The following is a 22,877-nucleotide window of genomic DNA, read 5'->3' on the forward strand; positions in this document are numbered from 1 at the left end:
CCTCGTCTGCCTCGTACCAGTCACTCCTCCTCTCAGTTCCAGATACCGGTGCTTTAATCCTCACACCACTGTGAAGTGGGTCTCGTTTCCACGTGGAAACAGGCTCCTAGTGGGGAGCCCGGCTGAGACCTCGAGTCCCTCTTCCTCCTGCGTCTGACGGACCCCGCTAGTGCGTCCACAGCACCCAGTTCACGGCCCTGATTGGTTTGAGCACCTACTTCTTGCCAGGTGCTGCTCTAGGCGCAGTGAGCAGGACAGGTACACATTCCTGCCCCCGTGAAGCTGGGTGGACAGACAGGGCAGAAGGCACAGAATACAGCTGACCATTGACCAATGCGGGGGGCTAAGGGTGCTGACACCTGCCCAGTCGAAAGTCTGTGTATAACAAAACTCCTCCAAAACTTTGTTGTCCCTCGGTATCCGCGAGGGGGTTATTCCAGGACCCCTTGCAGATACCAAAATCCATGGATACTCAAGTTCCTGATATAAAAATATGGTGAACAACGCCTGCAGTCGGCCCTCCACATCCACAGGCTCCCAACGTCAGATTGAATACAGTGCAGGCATTTATCGAAAAAACACCCATACGGTTCAAAGCCGTGTTGTTCAAGGGTCAACTGCATGATGCAGCGCATGCTAGATGGAAATGAGAGGCGAAAGCCAAGCAAAATAGGCAAGACGGGGTGGGGGGGCGCGGGGACACCATCCTGGGAAGGGAGATGGTTGATCCCTGAGCCCCCACCTAACCTGTTTTCCACTCCACCCAGCTGCTGCCTTATGCAAAGCTGGGGTGCATTTAGACACTAGTGCATTCTTGTGATATAGAATTACCCGTGTATTATTTGCACCCAGGTTTAGATGCCTGTCTGGGATCCTGGGGGTGGGGCATCAGGCCTGGCTCAGCACCCAGGACAGGGCCTGGCCCCAGAGGCCTCAGGGGACAACTCCTAGGTGGATGAGTGAAAGAAAGTGAGTGGAAGGGAGGGAGGGAAGAGGATAGATGCGTGGATGGATGGATGGTCACATAATTGAATGAGTGGGGCAGGCATCAGGAGGAGAGGTCTCACCAGGCAGAGATGGTCAGGAGGCTTATCCAGGAGAAAGGCTTTCTTAGGAAACCTTGAGTGACGAGGGCCTTGTGGAAGTGCAGAGGCTCAGATGGTGTTCTGGGAGGGGACTGCAGGAGCTCAGGTGAGGAGGAGGGTGACAAGCATGGACATGGATGGCACACCTACTAGGTGCTGGTGGTGAACTAAGCCCCTGACATGTGAAAAGGCATTTACTCCTCTCACCAATCCCAGGGGTCTTACAGACTCCTTTGTAAGCCCCAAGAGGTCTCAAGTTCACCTCAAGTCACACAGGTTGTACAGGGACAGCCTGACCACAGAGCCTTTACCACGTGGCTGCCCGGCTCAGCTCGACACGGCATGCAGAACAGCTGGGGGGGGATGGGCACAGGGGTCATTTGGGGTGCTGAAGGCCAGTGGAGTTCGGGCTTTTTCCTCTCCAGGAAAGGGTGGGGGCTCCTGGGCTCGGGCCAGACTCCTTCCCCACCCCCACCTGGTGTATAGGTAGAGGACTAACCTGTGGTGGTGGGTGCCAGGGGAGCTGAGCGGTTGGTTGGCTCCAGCTGTCCTCACCGAGTATGGCTCCTCCAAAGTGCGCATGGAACCTCTAGACACCCTACTGCTTAGAGGTCAATACCGGCGTGGCCTGGAGCCTCCTAGCAGGAGCAACTTTAGGATTTGTTGTGGGGTTGGGAAGGAATGATGCAATAACAGACTTCACTGAAAGAGGAGACGCTGTGGTCTGAGTGGCAACCTGCTGCTGGGCTGGGCTCGTTCTCTCTTAGTCCTCAGGGCCCCAGGGGAGGACGCCAAGGTCGGGAGGCTGAGTCTGGGCCTGAGTGGCTCAGAGAGTGAGGTGGAGGCCTGCAGTAGTCCCCACGCCTGCCAGGCTCCAGCCACATCCTGGCAATCAGGGAAGTCCCCATTGAAAAGGGAGGGACAAGTCCCTCATCTCAGGGAAGGAGGAAACAGGAGAGGTCATCATGGAAGCAGCTGGTACAGAAAAATAACAATGTTTTTAAAAATTGTGAATATAAAAAAAAATTGACTCAAAAAGAAATACAAAAGTAAGTTCAGTGGTACCTCGGTTTTCGAACGTCTCCGTTGACGAATATTTCGGTTTACAAGTGCCATAAATTTTATGAATCTATGGTATCATTAGATAGTAAAATTCACGTTAAATTTGCAGTTTTAGGGGTTGATTTTAAAGGTCTGGAACGGATTAATCCATTGTGCATTACTTTCTATGGGGAAACCACGCCTCGGTTTTCGAACGTTTCAGAACTCGAACAGTCTTCCAGAATGGATTACGTTAAAAAACCGAGGTACCACTGTTCACTACATTTTTGTTATCAGTTCATTACATTCAAAATGTATAAAAACAATTTATCTTAATAGTGTTAAGATGAATAATTCACTTAATCATTTTCCCATCACAGTTAAATTTTTGATAAAGAATTTCTTGACAGTTTTATTTTCTTAAAAATTCCAACAGAACACAGTGGGGTTTTTTCAGCAATAGTAGCATTTACTTTCCATGAATGAAGTTGCAGAATAAAAGAGAGGGGAGAAGCCCCCCCTGGGGGCAGGAGGTGGTCACTGATGGAGCCGACATCCCTTGCCTGACTGGTGTCTGTGTCCTTGACACTCGACACGGAGCCGGTGTGGGTGAGGGTGGGCTTAGCAAATGTGGGTGAAGAAGTGAGGGGCCTGGGAACTCGGGCCATAAGCGGTCATCAGAGGTAGGACCCCAGGCCTCGTTCCTCTGCCACATGGCAAAATTTCAGGCCAAGACGTCTGGCTGAGAGGCTGGGGGCATTGGTCTGCTCCAAGAACCACCGCGTCCATCCCACTCTGTCAGCGGCCACAAGGGTGACCTGGCCCCCGGCCTCAGAGAGGGTTTGCGATCACCTTCTCTGGATGAGGGAGGTTTAAACTGCTGTGGAAGCCTGTGTCTCCCCCTGCAGCCAGGACAGCGCCTGCGACCTGTTACACTATTGCGCTTAAAATGATCATTCGTGTAATTATTACGTTTAGCGTCTCTCTTCCCCACTCGAGGTCAGGCTCTGGGTAGATGGCTGTGGCTGTCTTGTCCACAGCTGGCCCTCCGGAGCCCCACATGGTGTTTGACACATAGCAGGCACCTAAAGACTGTCAAATGAACAAATTAACGCACAGGTAATGTTTGAGTGACGAGCTGTGTTGCTGAGAAAAACACACTGAAACCTGCGAAGAGTCCCGCCCTCTCAGTTCAGGGTGGGGACCTTGTGTTTAGATTCTGGAGAAGCAGACTTTGAGGCCTGGTCCCGCTACTTTGGAGCTGTGAGGCTGAGGACAAATGACGTTGTGATGTCCTTCCACAGATAATGGGCCTTCCCTGTCTGCTCCCTCAGAACTGCTTTATCAATCAAGAAATAAACAGTGACGAAGAGGTATTTGGGCCGGGAGAATGAGGGGTAAGCAGGAGTTTTCCAGGTAGATTAAAAGGGAAGGGCCTGCTGAGCAAAGAGAACAGCCCATGCAAAGGTGGAGGGCCTGGTAAGATAGTTCCAGGAGCTGATACAGGCTGAAAGGTAGCTGGAGCGAGGGGCCGTGTGGAGGGCGAGGCGAGGCAGGTACACTCCAGGCCAAGCAAGGCTTCCGACACAGGCTGACTTTCCTCTGAGGGCACTGGAAAGCCACGGAGGGCTCTAGAGGAGGACAGCGGCAGGGTCAGCTCTGGGTGTAGCAAGACCCTGGAGATGGAGTGAAGGGGAGAGACTGGAGGCCGAGCAAGTTGAGGCCTGAGCTGGGTGGGCCATGGGATGGAGAAGAGATGACTGTCAATGAGACATTCAAAAGGGCTAGAACCATCAGGCTTGCCGGCTGCCCCCACAGATGAGGCGGTGGCTGGTTCCGGATTCAAGTCTGCAGGTCGGCTTTTGACTGGGAGGCTGGACTGGAGAGGCTGTGCTGAGAACAGGAACCCTGCAAGGAGGAAGGGGCAGGGGGCCCCCGGCAGCACTTCCCTGCTTGGTTTGCAGAGGGGCTTCCTGGGAACTGCCCCCCCACACCCCCACCAGTAAGTGACTAAGACGGGAAGAGGGCGCCACTTCCTCAGAGTTCTCTCTGGCACCTGGGCCAGCAATCCCTCTGTTCTCAACTTCTCAGTCCAAACTCTCAAGTCTAACCTTTCAGAGTCCCCCTCGTTCTCTCCCTGGTGATCAGCGATGATGGGAATGTCCTCCTCCTATTATTATTATTATCATTATAAATAACAGAAATAGCAGTGAGGGCCTGCTCTGTGCTTCGCCAGCATTTGCCGGGGCGATGAGAAAGGCATCCTGTGCAAAGGGTGCTGTGGTCATGACGTCCTGGAAACACAGGGTGGGGCAAAGCAAAACCGTCCTCTCCCGAAGGATGAAGGGCATCTGGGAACTTTAACCCACTGAGCACTGGAACCTCTGGGGGAGACACGCGGGCTCCCAATGCCTTTGACCAGGAAAGATTTTGTCATGTTCCTGTTTAGCACCTCAAGGGATGGTCCTGTGAGAAGCTGTGCTGGGAAATGTGCAGCCTGGGCTGCACTGCATGTGTCCTCGGATAGATGAGGAAACCAAGGCCCCAGGCACCCACACAGCAGAGCCAGGCTTCCAGAGCTCAGGCCCCTGTCCTGCCCCTCAGCCTCCTGCACAGACAGGCACAGCCCCAAGGCCAGCCAGCGCAGAGGCCCCAGGCCAGCGGGGGGCCTCCCGGAACCCTCCTGCTGCCTCCCAGGCCAGCCTGCCGTCATGTCTGCCCTTTGGTCCCCGGGAAGTCAGGTACTGCAGTGGCCACCTCCCCAGTGGCAGGAGCCTCCTTAGGCCAATCACCCACCAGCTTGTTTTAGGTGAGACTCACCGCCTCCTGGGTGCAAAATGCCACTTTGTCCAGGTTTTGTCCAGCTGAAGAGTCAGCCGTGTTCACCGCAGGAAATTAGAGACCACAGAAGCATAATAAGGACAATAAAGGACGGGCCCTGTCCGTTCCATGTCAGCATCCAAAAGTAGGGGTAGCCTGGGAACAAGTTCTAGACAGCCAGGACACGGTTTCTGAAGCATGATTCACGATATGGGAAAGTGCTCACAATATAATACTGTTACGGGGAAATGCAGGGCCCAGGAGAGGGTATCATATCACCAAAATGTTGTAAAAACATGAAAAAGATGATGGAAACTACATCCCTGCATTGTACGCGCAGGGAAAGAGATTGGAGCTGTGCACCAAGGTGTCCACATAAGTGAATTCTGGGCACAGGCCCTTTGGCTGATTTTTCTTTTCTTCTTATGCTTTTTCTTAAAATGAGTATATGTTGCTTTTATCAGAAGAAAGAGAGTTGCTTCGTTCTTCTATCTAACCTGCTACCCAGCACAGGCCTGGCCCCAGGAGACTTCGGTTGGTGTTTATTAGAGGAAGGAGGGCTGGCTGGGAGGGGACGTCCCTTCCTGGACACCTACTCTGTGCTGTGTATGTCCTCTGTTATCCCCATTGTCCCTATAAGCCGTTCAAAGTGACTTGAGCAATCCAAAGTTTTGAGAGCCCATATATCCCTTGTCTGTCTGTCCCTTGCACCTTGAGGTCACAAGGACCCTCCCTCTGGCAAAGTGCCAGGTTGTTTTCCAAATTCCCAGGAATCTGGTTTCCACCTAGGGAATGGACCCCAATTTTGGTCAGGAAGGACCCCAAGAGGGGACAGAGGCAGACAGACAGCTGGGGCAGCGGAGCTCAGGGCGGGGGCCGGGGTAGGTAGATGGGGTCAGGACGTCCTCTGCAGCAGGTGACAGACCCTGAGCTGGGTGTTGAAGGCAGAGGAGAGGTAGCCAGGAAAGGTGTTCCTGGCAGAGGGAACGGCAAGTGTAAAGGCCTAGAGGCAGAGATGAGTCTGCCTTGTTCGGGGACTTGCTAGGACGGAAGGGAGATGGGAAGGAGGAGGGGAGAAAGGCATGCCAGGCAGGGACTGTGTCTTAATGGGGGGTGGTACCCTCCTGTCATCCTGGTTTGTGTGGAGAGGAAGAGTCTTGTTCTGGGAAGGATGGGCCTCTGGGACGGCTGTACGCTGGAGGGTCAGGGAGCTATGGGTGTAAACAGACCTCCCGTGGCCAGGTGTCCAGGTGGGAGAGGGGCAAGCTGGGCTGGGGCTGGGGCAATGGACTGGAGAGGAGGGGACAGAATGGGGAGCCAGAGAACGGAGGGTCGGGCTCGGGAATTGGGGACAGCAAGTGTCACACTACGACCCGATTTTTGCCACCCTGGAGCCGTCCTCCATAGGTGGCCGCAAGTAGCCTTGGGATAGAAGGCTCAGGGCTCTAATCCCAGCGGCACAGCAGCAGTTACTCAACACCAGTAATAACAGTAATGATGACGATGTGATGTGAGCCCCTGAGCACTCTGGAGGAGCTGGCACTGCCTGTGCGCTGGCCCTGTGACCTCCTTCCCCCTTCCTGACTGCCCCCGAAGTGGCTGTCATCATTGTCCCTTCAGGGCCAGCCATGGACCTAGGCCCCAATTGCTCGAGTGATAGACCCTACAACCAGGGCAGGGACATGGGATGTAAATGGAGCTCTGTCTTCATGGCCACATCTGTGGCCACATCTGGAGCTCTGTCGAATGGTCACAGCGATGCCATCCGTCCGGTCAGTGAGAGGTGGCTGTGCGGGTGGGACCCTGGCCAGTCTCCACCTCCCTGTGCCTCCATTCCCTCCTTCCTGAAATGGGGCCCTAACGGTCCTCTTCACAGGCTGCTGGGGGACAAAATGTGATTGTGCTGTGAAGCACCGTGGCGTCAGGAAAGCACCGTGTGACGCGTGCAACCCACACACCGAGCACGTGAACTGTAACACACACGTGAGATCGGAAGGCCGGGTGTAAAGAAAGTCAAACTTCTCATTCAGTTTTCATCTTGATTACATGTTGAAATCATAATATTTGGGATCTACTGGGCTAAATAAATGTATGATTAAATTGGTTTCACCTGTTTTGGGTTTTCGTTTAACGTGGCTTCTGGGAAATTTAAAATACATAGTTCGCGGGGTATTTCTGCTGGATTGTGCTGGGGTAAATAGTGGCAAACTGTTTTCTGAGTGTGATTGTACCAGGAATACTGCTGTTCCTTATGCTGGGTGCCTTTCAGGTACGGTCTCGCTTTTTAAACTTTTTAAAAAGTGCTTTTCTACTGATTATAAAAGTAGTTTTTGTCCATTGAAGGAAAAAAAAAATAACTAAGAGTAAAAATTGCCCATAATCCCCAACAGCTGGAGTTCACTGTAAAAAGAACTCACACTATTTCCTTACAGTCTTTTCCTGACACTTATGTGCGGCTACCTAATTCTTTGGCCTCTTTTTAAGTTTTACAAAGTGTCGACCGCACAGTACGCTGTTTGGTGCTCTCCATTTCCCCTTAATATTATAATGCGAGCATCCCCCATGGCATTGACTAGGCTTCAGAAATGCCATCCGATGGCTATATGGACTTCTGTGCCTCAGTGTACCCGGCACGGTGATCAGTGAGGAGAATCTGGTGAGACTCTGCCTTCTAGGCCCAGCACAGCACTGCCCCTTCTGGGGCCCGGCAGCCTCAGCCCCAAGAGTGGTGGCCACGTTCAGGGGTTAAGAGCCTGGACTCTGGAGCCAGACAACCTCAGTCCAATCCCAGGTCTGCTGTCTCCTCCTGTGTGACCTTAGGCAAGTCGCTGTACCTCTCTGTACCTCTGTTCCTTACCACATAAATGGGGAGAATTCATAATCGCGCATGTGAAACACTTGAGACCAGATGTGTTTTGCCTTTCTGGTAGCAGAAAGGTAATAATGGATAGCACACCTTTCATGGCACCGCAGTGCATCTCATGCCCCTAATCAAACGTGCGGATGTTTCTAGAGTGGAAGGTTTGAACAGTCACATGAGTGGGACCAATAAAAGGCCTAAACAGCTTGTATGAGTTCTGATCAGGTTTTGCCACCAAATGGGATTTGGTGCCAAAGTAATGAAAAATCTGGTTTTCTGAGCTTATGGATTTCAGTTTCAGGTGTGGAATAAGTACCTATTGCACAGGACGGTTTGTTGGATTGAATCAGTTGTTGCCCACGAAGCATTTAGAACAGAGTCTAGCACTGAAGACGTGCTCAACACGTTAGCTGCTGTTTAATCTTTTTTATTGAGGTGTAATATACATATAATAAAATGCCCCCGTTTTATGTGCACAGTTTTAACAGCTGCATTCACCCATGCAACCACCACCCCAATTTCTATCACCCCAGGAAGTTCCCTCATGCCCCTTGCCGGCCTGTCCCACACACACGCCCAGAGACACCGCTCAGCAGGTCTAGAGCGAAGGACGAGTCGGGTCCCACCGCTTGTACACTGTGCGTCTGGCTTCTCGTGCTCAACACGAAGCCGGTGAAATTCACCCAAGCCGTTGCGCGTGTTGATAGTTCGTCCCTTATCACGACTGAGCCGGCGTGTTCCACTGCACGCGCGCTGTCCTTCCCCCTTTACGGACATGTGGGCGGCCTCCGGTTTAGGCCAGAATGAACCCAGGTGCTGTGAGCACCCACCATAGGCAGTGGGATGGGCCTCTGTCCCCATTTCTCTTGGGGAAAGTCTCAGGAGTGTGAAGGCAGGGTCATGGGGTAACTCTCAGGTTGATAAGAAACAATCAGACCATTTTCCAAAGTGGCCTTCCGATCTTACTCTCCCACCAGCAAAGATGGAGAGCTCGGGACGCTCCGCCCCTCGCGCGCCAGCACGTGACGGCTTGGCGCTCCTTACGTTTCCTTGTGCATCACTGACCGGTGTCTCTCGCGCCCCCACCCCAGGTGATCCGGACAGACACATTCAAGCACCTGCGGCACCTGGAGATCCTGCAGCTGAGCAAGAACCTGGTGCGTAAGATCGAGGTGGGCGCCTTCAACGGGCTGCCCAGCCTGAACACGCTGGAGCTGTTCGACAACCGGCTGACCACGGTGCCCACGCAAGCCTTCGAGTACCTATCCAAACTGCGGGAGCTCTGGCTGCGCAACAACCCCATCGAAAGCATCCCCTCCTACGCCTTCAACCGCGTGCCCTCGCTGCGGCGCCTGGACCTGGGCGAGCTCAAGCGGCTGGAGTACATCTCGGAGGCGGCCTTCGAGGGCCTGGTCAACCTGCGCTACCTCAACCTGGGCATGTGCAACCTCAAGGACATCCCCAACCTGACGGCCCTGCTGCGCCTGGAGGAGCTGGAGCTGTCGGGCAACCGGCTGGACCTGATCCGCCCGGGCTCCTTCCAGGGCCTCACCAGCCTCCGCAAGCTGTGGCTGATGCACGCCCAGGTGGCCACCATCGAGCGCAACGCCTTCGATGACCTCAAGTCGCTGGAGGAACTCAACCTGTCCCACAACAACCTGATGTCGCTGCCCCACGACCTCTTCACGCCCCTGCACCGCCTGGAGCGCGTCCACCTCAACCATAACCCCTGGCACTGCAACTGCGACGTACTCTGGCTGAGCTGGTGGCTCAAGGAGACGGTGCCGAGTAACACGACCTGCTGCGCCCGCTGCCACGCACCCGCCGGCCTCAAGGGCCGCTACATCGGAGAGCTGGACCAGTCTCACTTCACCTGCTACGCACCGGTCATCGTAGAGCCGCCCACGGACCTCAATGTCACCGAGGGCATGGCCGCAGAGCTCAAGTGCCGCACGGGCACCTCCATGACCTCGGTCAACTGGCTGACGCCCAACGGCACCCTCATGACCCACGGCTCCTACCGCGTGCGCATCTCCGTCCTGCACGACGGCACCCTCAATTTCACCAATGTCACCGTGCAGGACACGGGCCAGTACACGTGCATGGTGACGAACTCGGCGGGCAACACCACTGCCTCAGCCACGCTCAACGTCTCAGCCGTGGACCCGGTGGCGGCCGGCGGTGCTGCTGGCGGTGGGGGCGGCCCAGGGGGCGGTGCTGGCGGAGGGGGCAGTGGTGGTTACACCTACTTCACCACGGTGACCGTGGAGACCCTGGAGACGCAGCCCGGAGAGGAGGTCCTGCAGGCACGGGGGACAGAGAAGGAGCCGCCGGGGCCCACAACCGACGGAGTCTGGGGCGGCGGCCGGCCCGGGGATGCGGCCGGCCCCGCTTCCTCGTCCACCACTGCACCTGCCCCACGCTCCTCAAGGCCCACGGAGAAGGCGTTCACGGTGCCCATCACGGACGTGACAGAGAACGCCCTCAAGGACCTGGACGACGTCATGAAGACCACGAAGATCATCATCGGTTGCTTCGTGGCCATCACGTTCATGGCCGCCGTGATGCTTGTGGCCTTCTACAAGCTGCGCAAGCAGCACCAGCTCCACAAGCACCACGGGCCCACACGCACGGTGGAGATCATCAACGTGGAAGACGAGCTGCCCGCCGCCTCGGCCGTGTCCGTGGCCGCGGCTGCTGCTGTGGCCAGTGGAGGTGGCGTGGGCGGGGACAGCCACCTGGCCCTGCCCGCCCTGGAGCGTGACCACCTCAACCACCACCATTATGTGGCGGCCGCCTTCAAGGCGCACTACAGCAGCAACCCCAGCGGTGGGGGCTGCGGGGGCAAGGGCCCGCCCGGCCTCAACTCCATCCACGAACCTCTGCTCTTCAAGAGCGGCTCCAAGGAGAACGTTCAAGAGACGCAGATCTGACGCTGCCACTGCCCGGGGGGGCCCCGGGCTCGGGACCTACTGGGACCCTCCCCACAGCCCCAGCCCCTGCGGACCGCCCAGGGAAGGTCGGGGAAGACGGGCGCAGAGCCCATCTGGACCCCAGGGCGGCTGGCCCAGCAAGGACAGGGTGGGGCCCCAGGCACGGAGCCCCGTGGTTCTGGGTGCCCCGAGGCGATGTGGGATTCAGGAGAAGTGGCCGGAACCCTCCGCTTTTCCTCCTCGCTCTCCTGACCAACCATCCTGGCCCTCTACCTTCCAGGGGAGAGGAGCTTTTTGGAGGGGCGTCCTTTCCCCTCACCCCCAACAACCCTCCTTTTACGGTTCATTTTTTGCAGTTTGACGCCTGTCCCCAGTCCCCACCTGTCCACCCTCGAAACTGAAGAGAGAGACACATGGTCGTCAGCACCTCCAGACCCCCTGGCCCTGCCCTCTACTGAATCCATTCCTGTCCTTTAGGCCCCTTGGCTGGGGGTGGGGCAGCCTCAGCCCACCCCCACAATCACCCCAGCCCTCACCCACACCACAGACTCTTTTGATACTGAAGGGAGGTTTGCGTCAACGACTACCTGCTCTGTAATTACTTTAAAAAAAAAAAACACGGAAAAAGTAAAAAAATATTTTTTTTGGTCATGAAAGCATGGAGGAGAGAAAAAACGAAGTGAATGTGGGTGGGGAGCAGAATGAGAGGATGTTTCAGGCCCTTAAGGAAGGTGGGGGTGCTGTCCCCTCGGGTGCTGAGTACCCTCATCCTTGAGCTCAGAGGTCCCACAAGGAAGGGCTCGGTCACCCGGCACTAGTATTTAATCTCCCCACTGCTCTTTTGAGGTAGGTACTGGGGTCGTCTCCCCTGTCCCCACTTCTCAGCAGAAACCAAGGGACCCCTATTAGTTTCCTGGGGCTACTGCAACAAGTAGTAACAACTGGGTGGCCCAGGACAGCAGGAATGTGGTTCCTCACAGTTCTGGATCCGGGAGTCTGAGCTCAGGTGTGACAGGCTCAGCCCCCTCTGGAACCTTCAGGGGAGGACCCTTCTCTGCCTCTTCCAGCTTCTGGTCGCGCCAGACGTTCCTGGCCTGGTGGCAGCGTCACCCCGATCTCCACCTGGCGTTCTCCCTGTGTCTCCACATTGCCTTCCCTCTGTGCATGCTTGTCTCTGTTTCCCAATTCCCCCTTTTTATAAGGACATGGGTCATATTGGATGATGGCCCTTCCTACTCCAGCATCACCTTGTCTCAACTTGATCGTCTACAAAGACTGTTTCCAAATGAGGTCACACTCAGAGACAGGCCCTGGAGGTCAGGACTTCAATACATCTTACTGAGGGACACAGTTCAGCCCATGACAGAGCCAACCCAGAGAGCGTCCATCCCCACTGCAAACCCACTGAAGACACTGCCACAGAGAAAGCGGGTCAGGCGGGACACGGGGAAGGGGAAGGTGAAAGGGAGGGAAGGAGTAATGTGGTGTGAGATGCTACAGCTGCAGCTGGGACCTGCAGGGCAGGGCAGAGCTGCACTTCCATCTTGTTAACGCAGAGGCAGGACGGATGGGGTCCGGGACTGGGAGGGGCCTATGCTGGTGCTCAGAAGGGCAGGGGGCCACATGCAGAGCCCCCAGAGCCAGCAAGTGGGAGCAAACCCAGGGGCCACCCAGGACAGTGGGCAGCTGCTGGTGGGGCTGGGGGAGGCCAGGGTGCTGGCATTTCAGCCTTGGGGGGGCTGGGCTCCCCTGGGCTGCCATCTCCTGCTGTCTAGACAGGCAGAGACCGATGGAAGCAGTGGGGCCACTCTGGATGAGGGGCCAGTCCAGGCTGACTCGGCCATGGACACACAGAACTAGGCCGGGGAGTAGGCTGGATCTCAGCCGTTTTCTCTCTCACCTCAGCCCAACCTGGCAGCACATACAGCAGGCGTGGGAGCTGTGTGCGACACTCAGGCCCCATGGAGTTGAGGACTGAATGCGGGGCAGGCAGGAAGCCCCCAGGTCCCCACCAGGGCCCAGTGTGCTCTGTGAGGGCCTGGCTCCAGTCCAGGGTGGCCCTGCCCCTCTTCCCTGTCTGTTTCTGCCCCACAGCATCTTATCTCTTCCCCCTCCTGAGGCTAAAGCAAATTCTTCCCTTATCAGCTGCCCGGCTCTCTCTGTCTGCACGTCTGCTCTGTCGCCTGTCAACTTGGGACTCTACCCCTCACTCCCTCTTTCATGCTCTCTTTCTCCCTGGTCCTCTTTCAGAGCCAATCCTGGTTGCCGTGGCAACGCTGCAGCGGGTACCAGGTGGCAGTTGGGGGCAGGGAACCAGCACTGCCGCAGCCTCCACCATTTCCAATGCTGGGCACCCATGAGGTGCACTGGCTGAGGCTCATTTTGGGGGGCACTCATGGCCTCCTCAGGCCTCAAAGGCTTCTCACTGACCTGTGGGAAGTGGGGAGTGGGGAGGGACAGGCTTGGGAGTGAGAATACAGCACAGGGTGGGGGGGCCAGATGGCACAGCTGGGGAAGGGGAGGATGAAAGATGAGAAGTCAAGGTGAACTGAAGGAGGTTCTGGAGAGGGGCTGGGGTGAGGGGAACTCCATCTCCCGCTGCGATGTGGGGAGACGACAGGGCATGACCAGGCCAGGCCTCCCTCGGACCTTGCGGACCTTGCGGTGGGGAGGAAATGATGTCTTGGCCCAGCTGGGGACAGAATGGCAGCCAGCCCAGAGGAGATGGGGGCAGGGGCTGGAAGGATGGCGATCCAGGGTGGAGAAACAAGAGATGGAGACGGAGAGAGATCGGAGAGATACAGAGACCCAAAGGGAGGACAACATGGAGGACCGTTGACAGTGTTGACAAACATGGTGCCAAGGTGCAGGGCAGCGGCCACAAGAATGGGAACTGGAAATGCACAAAGGGCACTGAGAGCCCAGAGGCCCCATCACCATCTCCTCTCCCTGCTCCCAGCCCTCTCAACCCCCACCCCAAGCAGGATGCAGTTTCCATGACAACCTGGCCGGCCAGAAGGGGGGGCGGGGGACTGCAGAGGAAATTTTCCACATCAGCAGGAAGGAAGGAGGGAGTGATGCAGAGAAGGAAGCAGCCCATACAGTGGGGGCCACGCAGGGCCACTGGAACCCCAAACCATCATGCCCACTGCCCCCAGGATTGTCACCCCGCCCCCACCCAGCAAATCTGCACCCTCACCTCTGGGCCTCTGCTGGGAAGGGGGAAAGCTTGGGAAAGGCTCAAGGGTCAAATGTCCAAAGATCAGCGGCTGCCCAGGTCTGGTGTGTGTGTGTTGGGGGGCAGCCAGCAGGTGACGGTGCTCGGATCGCAGACCACCAGATTCAAGGACATGGCCCTCGACAGGGTCCCGCAGAGGGTGGGGGTGGTGGGCTACGGCCGGCTTGGTGAGTCCCTGTCTGGGGCCTCTTCCCCAGGCCCCCTCCTGAAGCCCCCAACGCCCCCATGTCCTCCACAAACACACCTTTCATCTGTGCCTTTATCTGTGCCCTGGCTGTCTGTCTGCCTGATCGTCTTCCATTCCCCACCACAGGGCTGCCTCCTTCTCTGTGTCTCTGTCCCCCTCTCTCTGTTCCCCTCTGAGTTTCTTTCCCTCTCCCTAGGACAGTCCCTGGTCTCCCATTTGCTGACTCAGGGACCGGAACTGGGCCTAGAACTTGTTTTTGTCTGGAATCGTGACCCAGGACGAATGGCGGGGAGCGTGCCCCCCTCCCTGCAGCTCCAGAACCTCGCTGCTCTTGGGGAGAGGTCAGTGACCTCGCCATGAGAGAGTGGGGCACCCTGAAGCTCCTGTTTTGGCCTTCCTTAGCTGCTGTGTGATCTCAAGGGAGTCCCTTACACTCTCTGGGCCTTGGTTCACCCAAATGTGAAATGAGACAAGCCCATACATCCTGTTCCCCCTCCCAGGCTAGGGTGAAGAATGACAGGCCTCTATAGACTAAGGAAATCTGGGGAGGGGAGGCCTTATACCTCTCCAAGGCCCTCCCCCATCTCTCCCCTCTCCCAGGCACCCTGACCTTGTGGTGGAAGTGGCCCATCCCAAAATAATCCACGAATCTGGGGCACAGATCCTGCGCCACGCCAATCTCCTGGTGAGCCCTACCCCTTCCGCCTCGGCCCCACCCCACCCCAAAGTGGGACCTACCCATCCCGACCTCAGTCCCTCCCACCTTCAACTACCCCAGGTGGGGTCCCCGTCAGCACTCGCTGACCAGGCCACAGAACAGCAGCTCCTGGAGGCCTCGCACCGGTGGCACCATGCTGTGTTCGTGGCCCGGGGGGCCCTGTGGGGAACTGAGGACATCAGCAGACTGGATGCAGCTGGAGGCCTCCAGGTGAGGGCCTGTTGGGCTCCCCAGGATCCAGAGGGGGCCTGCAGAGACCCCAGGGCCCCCTGACCCTGGCTCTTAACTTCTAGAGCCTCCGTGTTACTATGGCCACACATCCTGATGGCTTCCGGCTTGAGGGACCCCTGGCGGCAGCGCACAGCAGCGGGTCTCGCACTGTGCTGTATGAAGGCCCTGTCCGTGGACTCTGCCCATTTGCCCCCCGCAACTCCAACACCATGGCGGCTGCTGCCTTGGCTGCCCCCAGCCTGGGCTTCGACCGTGTGATCGGGGTGCTTGTGGCTGATCTCAGGTGAGCTAAGCTGGTTGGGAGTTTGGGCTGGGACTGGGCCAGCCAGACTGACCACCCTGCTTGCCCCAGCCTCACCGACATGCATGTGGTGGACGTGGAGCTGAGCGGACCCCCAGGCCCCACAGGACGGAGCTTTGCTGTGCACACCCACAGAGAGAACCCAGCCGCGCCAGGCGCTGTCACCGGCTCAGCCACAGTTACTGCCTTCTGGCGCAGCCTCCTGGGTGAGGCCAGGCCCCTCCCCAGTGCTAGCGGCCCCTGTCCCGAAGCCATGGGCTCTATGCTCTGCAGAGCTTGGGTCTCGATCCTGCAGTTCTGCTTTTGTGATTGTTGGTTGATCTTTATTTCTGAGTCTCCTTAACCTTCTATGCCATGACTTTGAATCTTTTTATCTGTGTCTCTGTCCACTCCCCAGGTCTTTGTCCCTTTTGCTGGGTCTCTCTCCCACTCTGGGTTTTGGTCCCTTTCTCTAGGTCCTCCTCCACCCCAACCTTGGTCTGTCCCTTCCTCCAGGTGTCTCTCTCTCTCATTTCTCTGTCTCGGCCTTTCATCCCTCGTATCTGCCCGCAGGCTGCTGCCAGCTCCCCTCAAGGCCGGGGATCCATCTCTGCTGAGAAGCCTTCCGTAGAAGACATCCTCCTCTCATTTACCTCCCCACCACCACCGTCCTGCAGCTGCCCTGGCCTCAGTTTCCCCGGACCTCCCTCCTGTCTCAGTAAAGATTGGAGGTTCTTACTGCACAGCCTGGTGTCTCTACTCCCTTGTAATTCTCTGTGACGTAAAGCTGCGCATTCGCACTATACATTAGGCCATATCAGGGGGCAGGAACCCCGGGAGCAAAAAGCCTGGAAGCTATCGCGAGAGCGTACCCACTACATTTCCCAGAATCCTCTGAGCACTAGGGGGCGTGGGCGTGAGCGAAGGGGACTCTGTAGGGCACACTTCCGGGATTCTCCGCGGAGAACTACAGTCCCGCGTTCTCCGAGCAGTAGCGGAACTTCCGGGCCATGTTTGCCTAGACGTTCCGTGCGGAGTAAGAGCACTTGCAGGGACCGCCGGGAGTCGTAGTCCGGCACGCGGCGGCCGCCGGGAGCTGTGGTCCGTCCGGCCTGCCCAGTCAGCGCCGTGCTGCCCGCCCCACACTCGGAGCCTACAGTCGGCGCCCAGGGGGATGCGGGAGCCCCTGGTTCCGGCCAGGAGAGAGGCAGGCGGGGTGAGGGGCGTTGCTGGGCAACGGGCAAGCGCTGCGGTTGGGGTACGGGTTGGGGAAAGGGCTCTGTTACTTGGTGTCCGGGGAGGGGGCCCTGTTGCCAGGTGACAGGAAGAGAAAACCCTGTTGTTTAGTGACAGGGGACGGGAGTCGTCTTGTTGCTAGGCGACCAGAAGAGACCCTGTTACCTAAAGACAGGAGAGGAGGATTCCTCTGTTGCTAAGTAACCAGAGGAGAGACTTGTTACCTGGTGGGGGGGGTTCTCTGTTGCTAGGTGACCACCATAGGACCCTTTCACTTAGGGATGTGGTGGGGGTATTCCTGTGTTGCTAGGTGAGCAGAAAAAGGAGGCTTTTTCCTAGGAATGGAGGATGGAGGGTGTACCCTATTGCCAGAAGAGCAACCCTGAAAAAGGGTCAAGGGCCCAGTGTTCCCTCAGGCTGCTCTGAGCCCCGGTCTCAATGGTCGTGCCCCTAGGGCCTGCTGACAAGTTGGGCCTCTAGATCCCAGTCCCCTGAACACTTTCTCCCCCACCCCCAAAGCAGGAGCCGAGGGCGGCATGTCCCAGGGCCCGGGAGCACAGCCGAGCCCGCCTTCCGTGTACCATGAGCGGCAGCGCCTGGAGCTGTGTGCCATCCACGCCCTCAACAACGTCCTCCAGCAGCAACTCTTTAGCCAGGAGGCTGCCGATGAGATCTGCAAGAGGTGACCGTCACCCACCCAACCCCTGGAGAAGCGGGGCTCACAGAGGCAGAGCCACCCACCTGGGTCTCAGCAAGGCAGGGGCAGAGCCCAGCGGCTTTCTGCTACCCCATCACATGCCTAAGCTGGACCCTGGGACTCAGAGATGGACATGTTGCCTCCCTGTTCATCCCCAGGGCCTCACCCCAACTCAGGCCAACTCAACTCTCTTATCTGGGCCTTGGTCCCCACTTTCCCTCTAGCCTCCCCATTTCTGGTTATTCTCCTCCAGTCCCTCCTCACATGCCGCAGTGCTACCCCTGTCTCTCCCCTGCTCACAGCCTTCCCGTGGCTCCCCAGCATCCCGGGGAGAAGTCCCAAGGCCTGCAGCCTGGTATCCAAGCCGCTCCGTGCTCTGTTCCCCACTGGCCTCTGCAGCTTCACATCTCACTGCTCCCTAAAAACCACATTCCTCTCCTGTCCCTAAAGGACCCCCACTATGATGCCCCTGGGCCTTTGCACAAACTGTTCTTTCTGCCTGTCATGGCTTCGTCCTCTTCGCAGCCTGGAATGTTCCTCCTCACTGTTCAAGATTTCAAACATCACTTCTTCATTATCTCTCTGCCTCGTCCCCCTCCTTTTCCCACAGCCCTGGCCCCAGCTCAGTACCCGTTGTCCCTTGGATCCTCCCTTCAGCCTCCAGTCTCTCCACCCCTGGCAGGCTCCACAGGATCCTATACCCAGAAGAGACCCTGTCTCCCTCTCTCTTGCTTGAAGCCCTCCCATGGGCCCCCAGCATCAGCATCCTCAGGCTGAGTCTTAGCCCCTCAGATTGATTATTAGAGAATTGACTCATCTCCTGTGTCATTCAACACAGTCGTGCCAAGGCCATGCTGGAGACCTAAAGATGTGTCCGATACGAGCCCTGCCCTGAGGGGGCCAGGCAAACAGAATACACAGAAAACTAATATACAGATTTTCTCCTTTCCACCCTCTCCCACTGCCCTGACCACCAAGAGCCCAGAGAGAACAAAGGTGCTGTTGTTCAGAGGAGGCAGGGCCTGAGAGACGAGTACTGGCGGGTGACAGTCCTGCTCTGGGGACAGCTGGAGGGAAGGCTGGGGCAGGATCACAAGAGATGTGGTTGGAGACAGGTGGCTGGGAAGGGGCCAGCAGGGACCTGACCATGTGGGGCCTCTAAGGCCAGGCTGAGGGGCTGGAACTCTATCCTGGGGTGACAGGGCACCAGGCAGGGCTGGGAGCAGAGGAGGGCAGGGTCAGCACCAGGTGTAAAAGATCCCCTGGTCCTGTGGGAGATGGACGGGAGGGGGGAGACGAGGCTGGGTGAGGGTCCCGGTGGCAGAGGACAAGGCCTGAACAGGAAGATGTGGTTGGAGGAGAGAGGGCAGAGAGCAGGACAGGCAGAGTAGGGCCTGGGGCTGATGAGTCGCAAGGGTTAAAGAGAGGGAAGAGTTCAAAGGGTGGGTGACTCATGGACCCTGGGACTCTCCTGCTTTGTGGGGAGGCCTTTCCAGTGACCCTGAACTCAGACTCTGATCACCCCCCAACCAGGTTGGCCCCCGACTGCCGGCTGAACCCCCATCGCAGCCTCCTGGGCACCGGCAACTATGACGTCAACGTGATTATGGCCGCCCTGCAGGGACTGGGCCTGGCTGCAGTGTGGTGGGACAGAAGGAGGTGGGAGGCTTGGTGCCGTGGGGGCTGCGTGATAGTGAATGCCTCATGATGGTGGCCAATGTGGATGAAATTAGGAGGAAGGGGATGGGTGGACTGGAGGGAGGAAGAGGTAGTTGGGTGGAAGGTTTACGTGGTGGATGATGGCTGGCAGACTGATGGGTTGGGAGGTGATAGAAGGATGTGTGAATTTCTGGATGGTTGATGGATGAGTTGATGGATGGATATTGGGTAAATTAATGGTAACTGGATGACTAACTGGAAGGTTAATGGTGCTTGGATGTGTTGAGTAGATGGTGATTGGGTGATGGGCTGTATGAAGGGTACGTGAGTGGTTGAGTGAATAAAGGATGGATAGTTAGTTGATAGGCAGTGGACAGCAAATAGGTGGTTGGGTGGATGGTAATGGATGGGTAAAGAATGGGTGAGTTGGGTGGATGTTGAATAAGCTTGTGGGTAGGTAGGTGGCCGGTTGGATGGTGGTGACTGCATCAGTGGGTGGATGGTGTTTGGGTGAACAGTAGATGGGTCATTGGATGGTGAATGGTTGTTAGTTGTTTGGGAACTTTGGATGGGTGGTGGGTTGGTGGTGTATAATGGATAAAGGACAGATCAATGGTAGATGTGTGAAGAGTGAATGGAGAGTTGGGTGGATGGTGGTCGGAGGCTTGGATGGGTGGGTGGTGGTGGGATGAAGATAGAAGGAAGTTGGATGGTTGCTGGGGGTTTTGATGGGTGGGTGGGTGGGTGGGAGAACAGGTGACTTAAAGGAAACAGGGTGGGCTGACTGAGGAGGGTCCTTGGTGGGTTCAGGGCCGCCGCTGCACGTCAGCCTGGGCCGCACACGCTCAGTTCCGCTCAGCCCTGCCCCGTGTCCGGCCCTGCCCACAGGCCCCTGTCCCAGCTGGCCCTGCCCCAAGTGCTGGGGCTGATCCTGAACCTGCCCTCGCCCGTGTCGCTGGGGCTGCTGTCCCTGCCCCTGCGCCGGCGGCACTGGGTGGCCCTGCGCCAGGTGGACGGTATCTACTACAACCTGGACTCCAAGCTGCGGGCGCCTGAGGCCCTGGGGGATGAGGACGGCGTCAGGTGAGGGGGGAGTGATGAGGCCCCTTCCCCCAGAGGCCAGCGGAGGCCCCCGGGACCTCAGTCTCCCTGTCTGTCCGCCCAGGGCCTTCCTGGCAGCCGCCCTAGCTCAGGGCTTGTGTGAGGTGCTGCTGGTGGTGACCAGGGACGTGGAGGAAATGGGCTGCTGGCTTCGCACAGACTGACGCCGTGGAGGAGGGAACCACTGCCGTCCACCCAGCTCGTCCCTGTGTGGCTCCTGTGCCTGCGCCTCATGGACCCTGCGGAGGCCCCTCCCCCGTCCCCCACCTCTGCTTCCCAATGCCACTGCTGCCTCAATAAACCTGCAGATTTGCTCCAGGCCTGGCCCGAGTCTGACTGGGGCCCCCTTTTCTTCAGTTACTCCTGTTTATCACAGGCCGGACACCCAGGCGGGCCATGCCAGGAACCCTAATGCTGGCTCTCTGCTGCCCCCCAGCTTTGTGACCTCCTGCGAGTCACACCGCCCTGGACCTCAGCTTCCTCCCTGCCCTCGTGAGGCCCACATTCCGGTGGCAGGGAGAGACCAGAAGTGAACAAATAGGTGCCAGTAGAGTGTTCAGAGAGATAAGTGCCAAGGAGAAAGCATGGGTTTATTTCTTGACTCTAAATTCTATTCCTTCAGTTGCAGTAGTGGCCTCAAAAGATGTCCCCGGCCTAATCCCGGGAACCTGGGGGTATGTTCAGTCACATGGCAAAGGGGAGTGAAGGCTGCAGAGGGAGTCAGGGTTGCTCTGGGAGTTGACCTTGAGATAGGGAGAGGATCCTGCGCTCTCCGAAGTAAGGATGGTGAGGGTTCTGAAAGGTGGAGAGGGAAGTAGGAGAGGAAAGCCAGACAAAGACGTGAAGAAGGAAGCAGGCAGGGTCTGAGAGCCAGCCCCACATGGGGGCTTGGAAGACACTGGCCATGAGCCAGGAAATGAGAGCGGCTCCTAGGAGCTGGCACAGGCAAGGAAGCAGACTCCCCCTGGGCCCCCAGAAGGAACTCATCCTGCCCACACTTTGACTCTAGTCCAGTTGGACTTATTTTGGAAGTCTGGCCGCCACAAGTGTTAAAAGAATAAATGTGCATTGTTTCAAGCCATGAACTTTGTTAGAGCAGCCATGGGAAACAAATGCAGTGTTAGGGTTCATGTAGGGCGGTGGGCCTCCAGGAGAAGGTGTCATTTGAGCAAAGACTGGAAGGAGGGGAGAGAGGGCACCATGGGCAGGTCTGGAGGAAAAGCATTCCAGGAAGAGAGCAGCTGAGCAAAGGCCTTCGGGCTGGCCGGTGCCTCGTGTGGAGAGGGAGAGGAAAGGAGGGGAAAGTGGAGAGGTGACAAAGGGGGACTACAATGCCCAGGGTGGGCAGCGGGGACCTGAGAAGAGCAAGGCCAGGGTCCCATTAGCTGTCTTCCCCACATTCTCACCAGAGCAGGCCCCCCACCCCCGTTCCGTGTCCTTCCCCTCAGGGCTTGCTGTCCCTTCCTGCATCTCCCTGTTCTGTCAGCCTTTCACTATCTCCTGAGCCCCAGCTCTGGGTCTGGCCTGTGCAGCCCGGCTCTTGCCCTCCACAGCTCAGGTGGGGAGGAAAACACAAGAGGACACGATTACCCCCTGTGGGGGGGCTTTAACAGGTTCCATGGGTTCCTTGGGGTGCTCCAGGGGCCACAGGAAAGTGAGAGGACCTGGGGGGGGCTAGCTCTAGAAGGCTGAGGGGAGCTCTCCAGAGGGCCAGTGGGAGGGGAATGGAGGGTAAGGAAGGGGAGGGGCCTTTCCAGAATTGGAAATAACTCTGAGACCCAGAACACTGAGGGAAGCCATTAGCCCTGTAGTTACTCGAGGAGGTGATGAGAGATGATGGTGGGTCCTGGCTAGGCCCAAACCCACAGCGTCTCCAAGAGCCAGCCAAGGGGTGGAAGGTGAGGGGGCTCTGTGCAGGGGGCCAGGTCAGTCCTGGGTGCAACCCTCTGGGGCTATGTGGGGGCAGACTGGGGACCGGGAGGCCTGGGAGGAGGCTGTGGAGGCCACATGGGAGAGGATGAGTCCTGAGCCAGGACCCTGGGGACAGACAAGGTGACAGAGGAGAGCTCTGGGCCTGGCAGGCTCTGGGAATGAGGAAGAGGGGGAGTAAGAAGGTACCCAGGGGTCTGGCCCTGGGACCCTGGGAACAGTGGAACCACCTTCAACAGGTGGGACCCTGGGAGGAGGAGTGGGTTTGGGGGACACGCTGTGCTCACTGGGATGTAAGGGATGTGACAGGCCAGGTGATATCATGGGAGAAGGACTAGGGACTAGGGAAATGGCTTCAGGGGTCACAGGCCTGTCCTAGGAGACTTGAGTGTGTGTGAGCCCAGGGAGGGAAGCAGGTAGAGAGGGGCCTGGGCAAAAGTGGGGTTCCCCATTAGGTGCCAGGCTGAAATGGGGGAGGCAGGTGGGCACAGCCTGGGGCATGTCTCCCCCATTAGGCCTCAGGCTTGGCCCCACCTAGACAGTAAATTCATCCAAGGAGGACACAAGCTAAACTCTGACACCCCAAAGAAGGCAGAGAGCAGACGCCAACAGGACACTCTCATAAAAGCCACTGGTGATATGGGGATTTGGGCTTGGTGAGCTCTGGTTCCCAAGACTTCCAGACATCAAAGGGCAACTTGTAAAGTGAAAAGTCATACAGCACATAAGGGAAAAATGGCTGGGGTCCCTGGACACCCCAAATCTGGGGGCGGTCCCCATTCCCCACCCTGCCCAACCCAGGCTTCCTCCTAGGGTCTTCCTCCCTCTGCCTCTCCAGCTGGCTTTCTCTCCCCAGTCTGGG

The 22,877-nt window shown here is 57.4% G+C and overlaps 3 protein-coding genes across 9 annotated transcripts in view; all 3 read left to right on the forward strand.

The window, feature by feature from the left end:
• The window catches only part of LRRC4B (leucine rich repeat containing 4B), a 34,559-nt gene extending 23,182 nt beyond the window's left edge, over positions 1-11,377 (forward strand). For both annotated transcript variants that reach the window (XM_074315506.2, XM_074315505.2), the window contains one exon: positions 8,898-11,377. In XM_074315506.2, coding sequence (XP_074171607.1) covers positions 8,898-10,739 — 1,842 coding nt within the window. In that variant the 3' untranslated portion in view covers positions 10,740-11,377. The remainder of the gene's footprint in view (positions 1-8,897) is intronic.
• Positions 11,378-13,341: 1,964 nt separating this feature from the next.
• Positions 13,342-16,136, forward strand: ASPDH (aspartate dehydrogenase domain containing). 2 transcript variants are annotated; one of them, XM_019741581.3, is made up of 7 exons: positions 13,353-14,144; positions 14,361-14,505; positions 14,765-14,849; positions 14,943-15,092; positions 15,176-15,396; positions 15,466-15,620; positions 15,967-16,136. In XM_019741581.3, exons 1-7 carry the CDS (start codon positions 13,415-13,417, stop codon positions 16,008-16,010), a joined length of 1,530 nt encoding a protein of 509 aa, XP_019597140.1. In that variant the 5' UTR covers positions 13,353-13,414; the 3' UTR covers positions 16,011-16,136. The 2 variants fall into 2 exon arrangements, with proteins under 2 accessions (XP_019597141.2, XP_019597140.1); XM_019741582.3 differs by lacking the exon at positions 15,466-15,620 and having other exon boundaries at positions 13,342-14,144.
• Positions 16,137-16,275: 139 nt separating this feature from the next.
• On the forward strand, positions 16,276-20,404 carry JOSD2 (Josephin domain containing 2). 5 transcript variants are annotated; one of them, XM_019741584.3, is made up of 5 exons: positions 16,276-16,651; positions 17,152-17,311; positions 18,860-18,985; positions 19,874-20,068; positions 20,151-20,404. In XM_019741584.3, the coding sequence occupies exons 2-5, from the start codon at positions 17,166-17,168 to the stop codon at positions 20,248-20,250; spliced, it is 567 nt and encodes a 188-aa protein (XP_019597143.1). In that variant the 5' UTR covers positions 16,276-16,651; positions 17,152-17,165; the 3' UTR covers positions 20,251-20,404. The 5 variants fall into 5 exon arrangements, with proteins under 5 accessions (XP_019597143.1, XP_019597144.1, XP_019597142.1 ...); XM_019741585.3 differs by having other exon boundaries at positions 16,276-16,609; positions 17,149-17,311; XM_019741583.3 differs by having other exon boundaries at positions 16,276-16,609.
• Positions 20,405-22,877: the final 2,473 nt, after the last annotated feature.

This window comes from Rhinolophus sinicus, chromosome 8 (assembly GCF_057876585.1).
Source record: "Rhinolophus sinicus isolate RSI-liver-muscle chromosome 8, RSI-T2T, whole genome shotgun sequence".
Lineage (NCBI taxonomy): Eukaryota > Metazoa > Chordata > Mammalia > Chiroptera > Rhinolophidae > Rhinolophus > Rhinolophus sinicus.

Bases quoted from the DNA above. Each gene is read 5' to 3' on its own strand.
- JOSD2 (XM_019741584.3), top strand. From the start codon at position 17,166: ATGTCCCAGGGCCCGGGAGCACAGCCGAGCCCGCCTTCCGTGTACCAT. The intron at 17,312-18,859 runs GTGACCGTCACC...CCCCCCAACCAG, and splicing joins GCCGATGAGATCTGCAAGAG to GTTGGCCCCCGACTGCCGGC. The intron at 20,069-20,150 runs GTGAGGGGGGAG...CTGTCCGCCCAG, and splicing joins GGGGATGAGGACGGCGTCAG to GGCCTTCCTGGCAGCCGCCC.
- ASPDH (XM_019741581.3), top strand. From the start codon at position 13,415: ATGATGTCTTGGCCCAGCTGGGGACAGAATGGCAGCCAGCCCAGAGGA. The intron at 14,506-14,764 runs GTCAGTGACCTC...CCCCTCTCCCAG, and splicing joins CTCGCTGCTCTTGGGGAGAG to GCACCCTGACCTTGTGGTGG. The intron at 15,093-15,175 runs GTGAGGGCCTGT...CTTAACTTCTAG, and splicing joins ATGCAGCTGGAGGCCTCCAG to AGCCTCCGTGTTACTATGGC.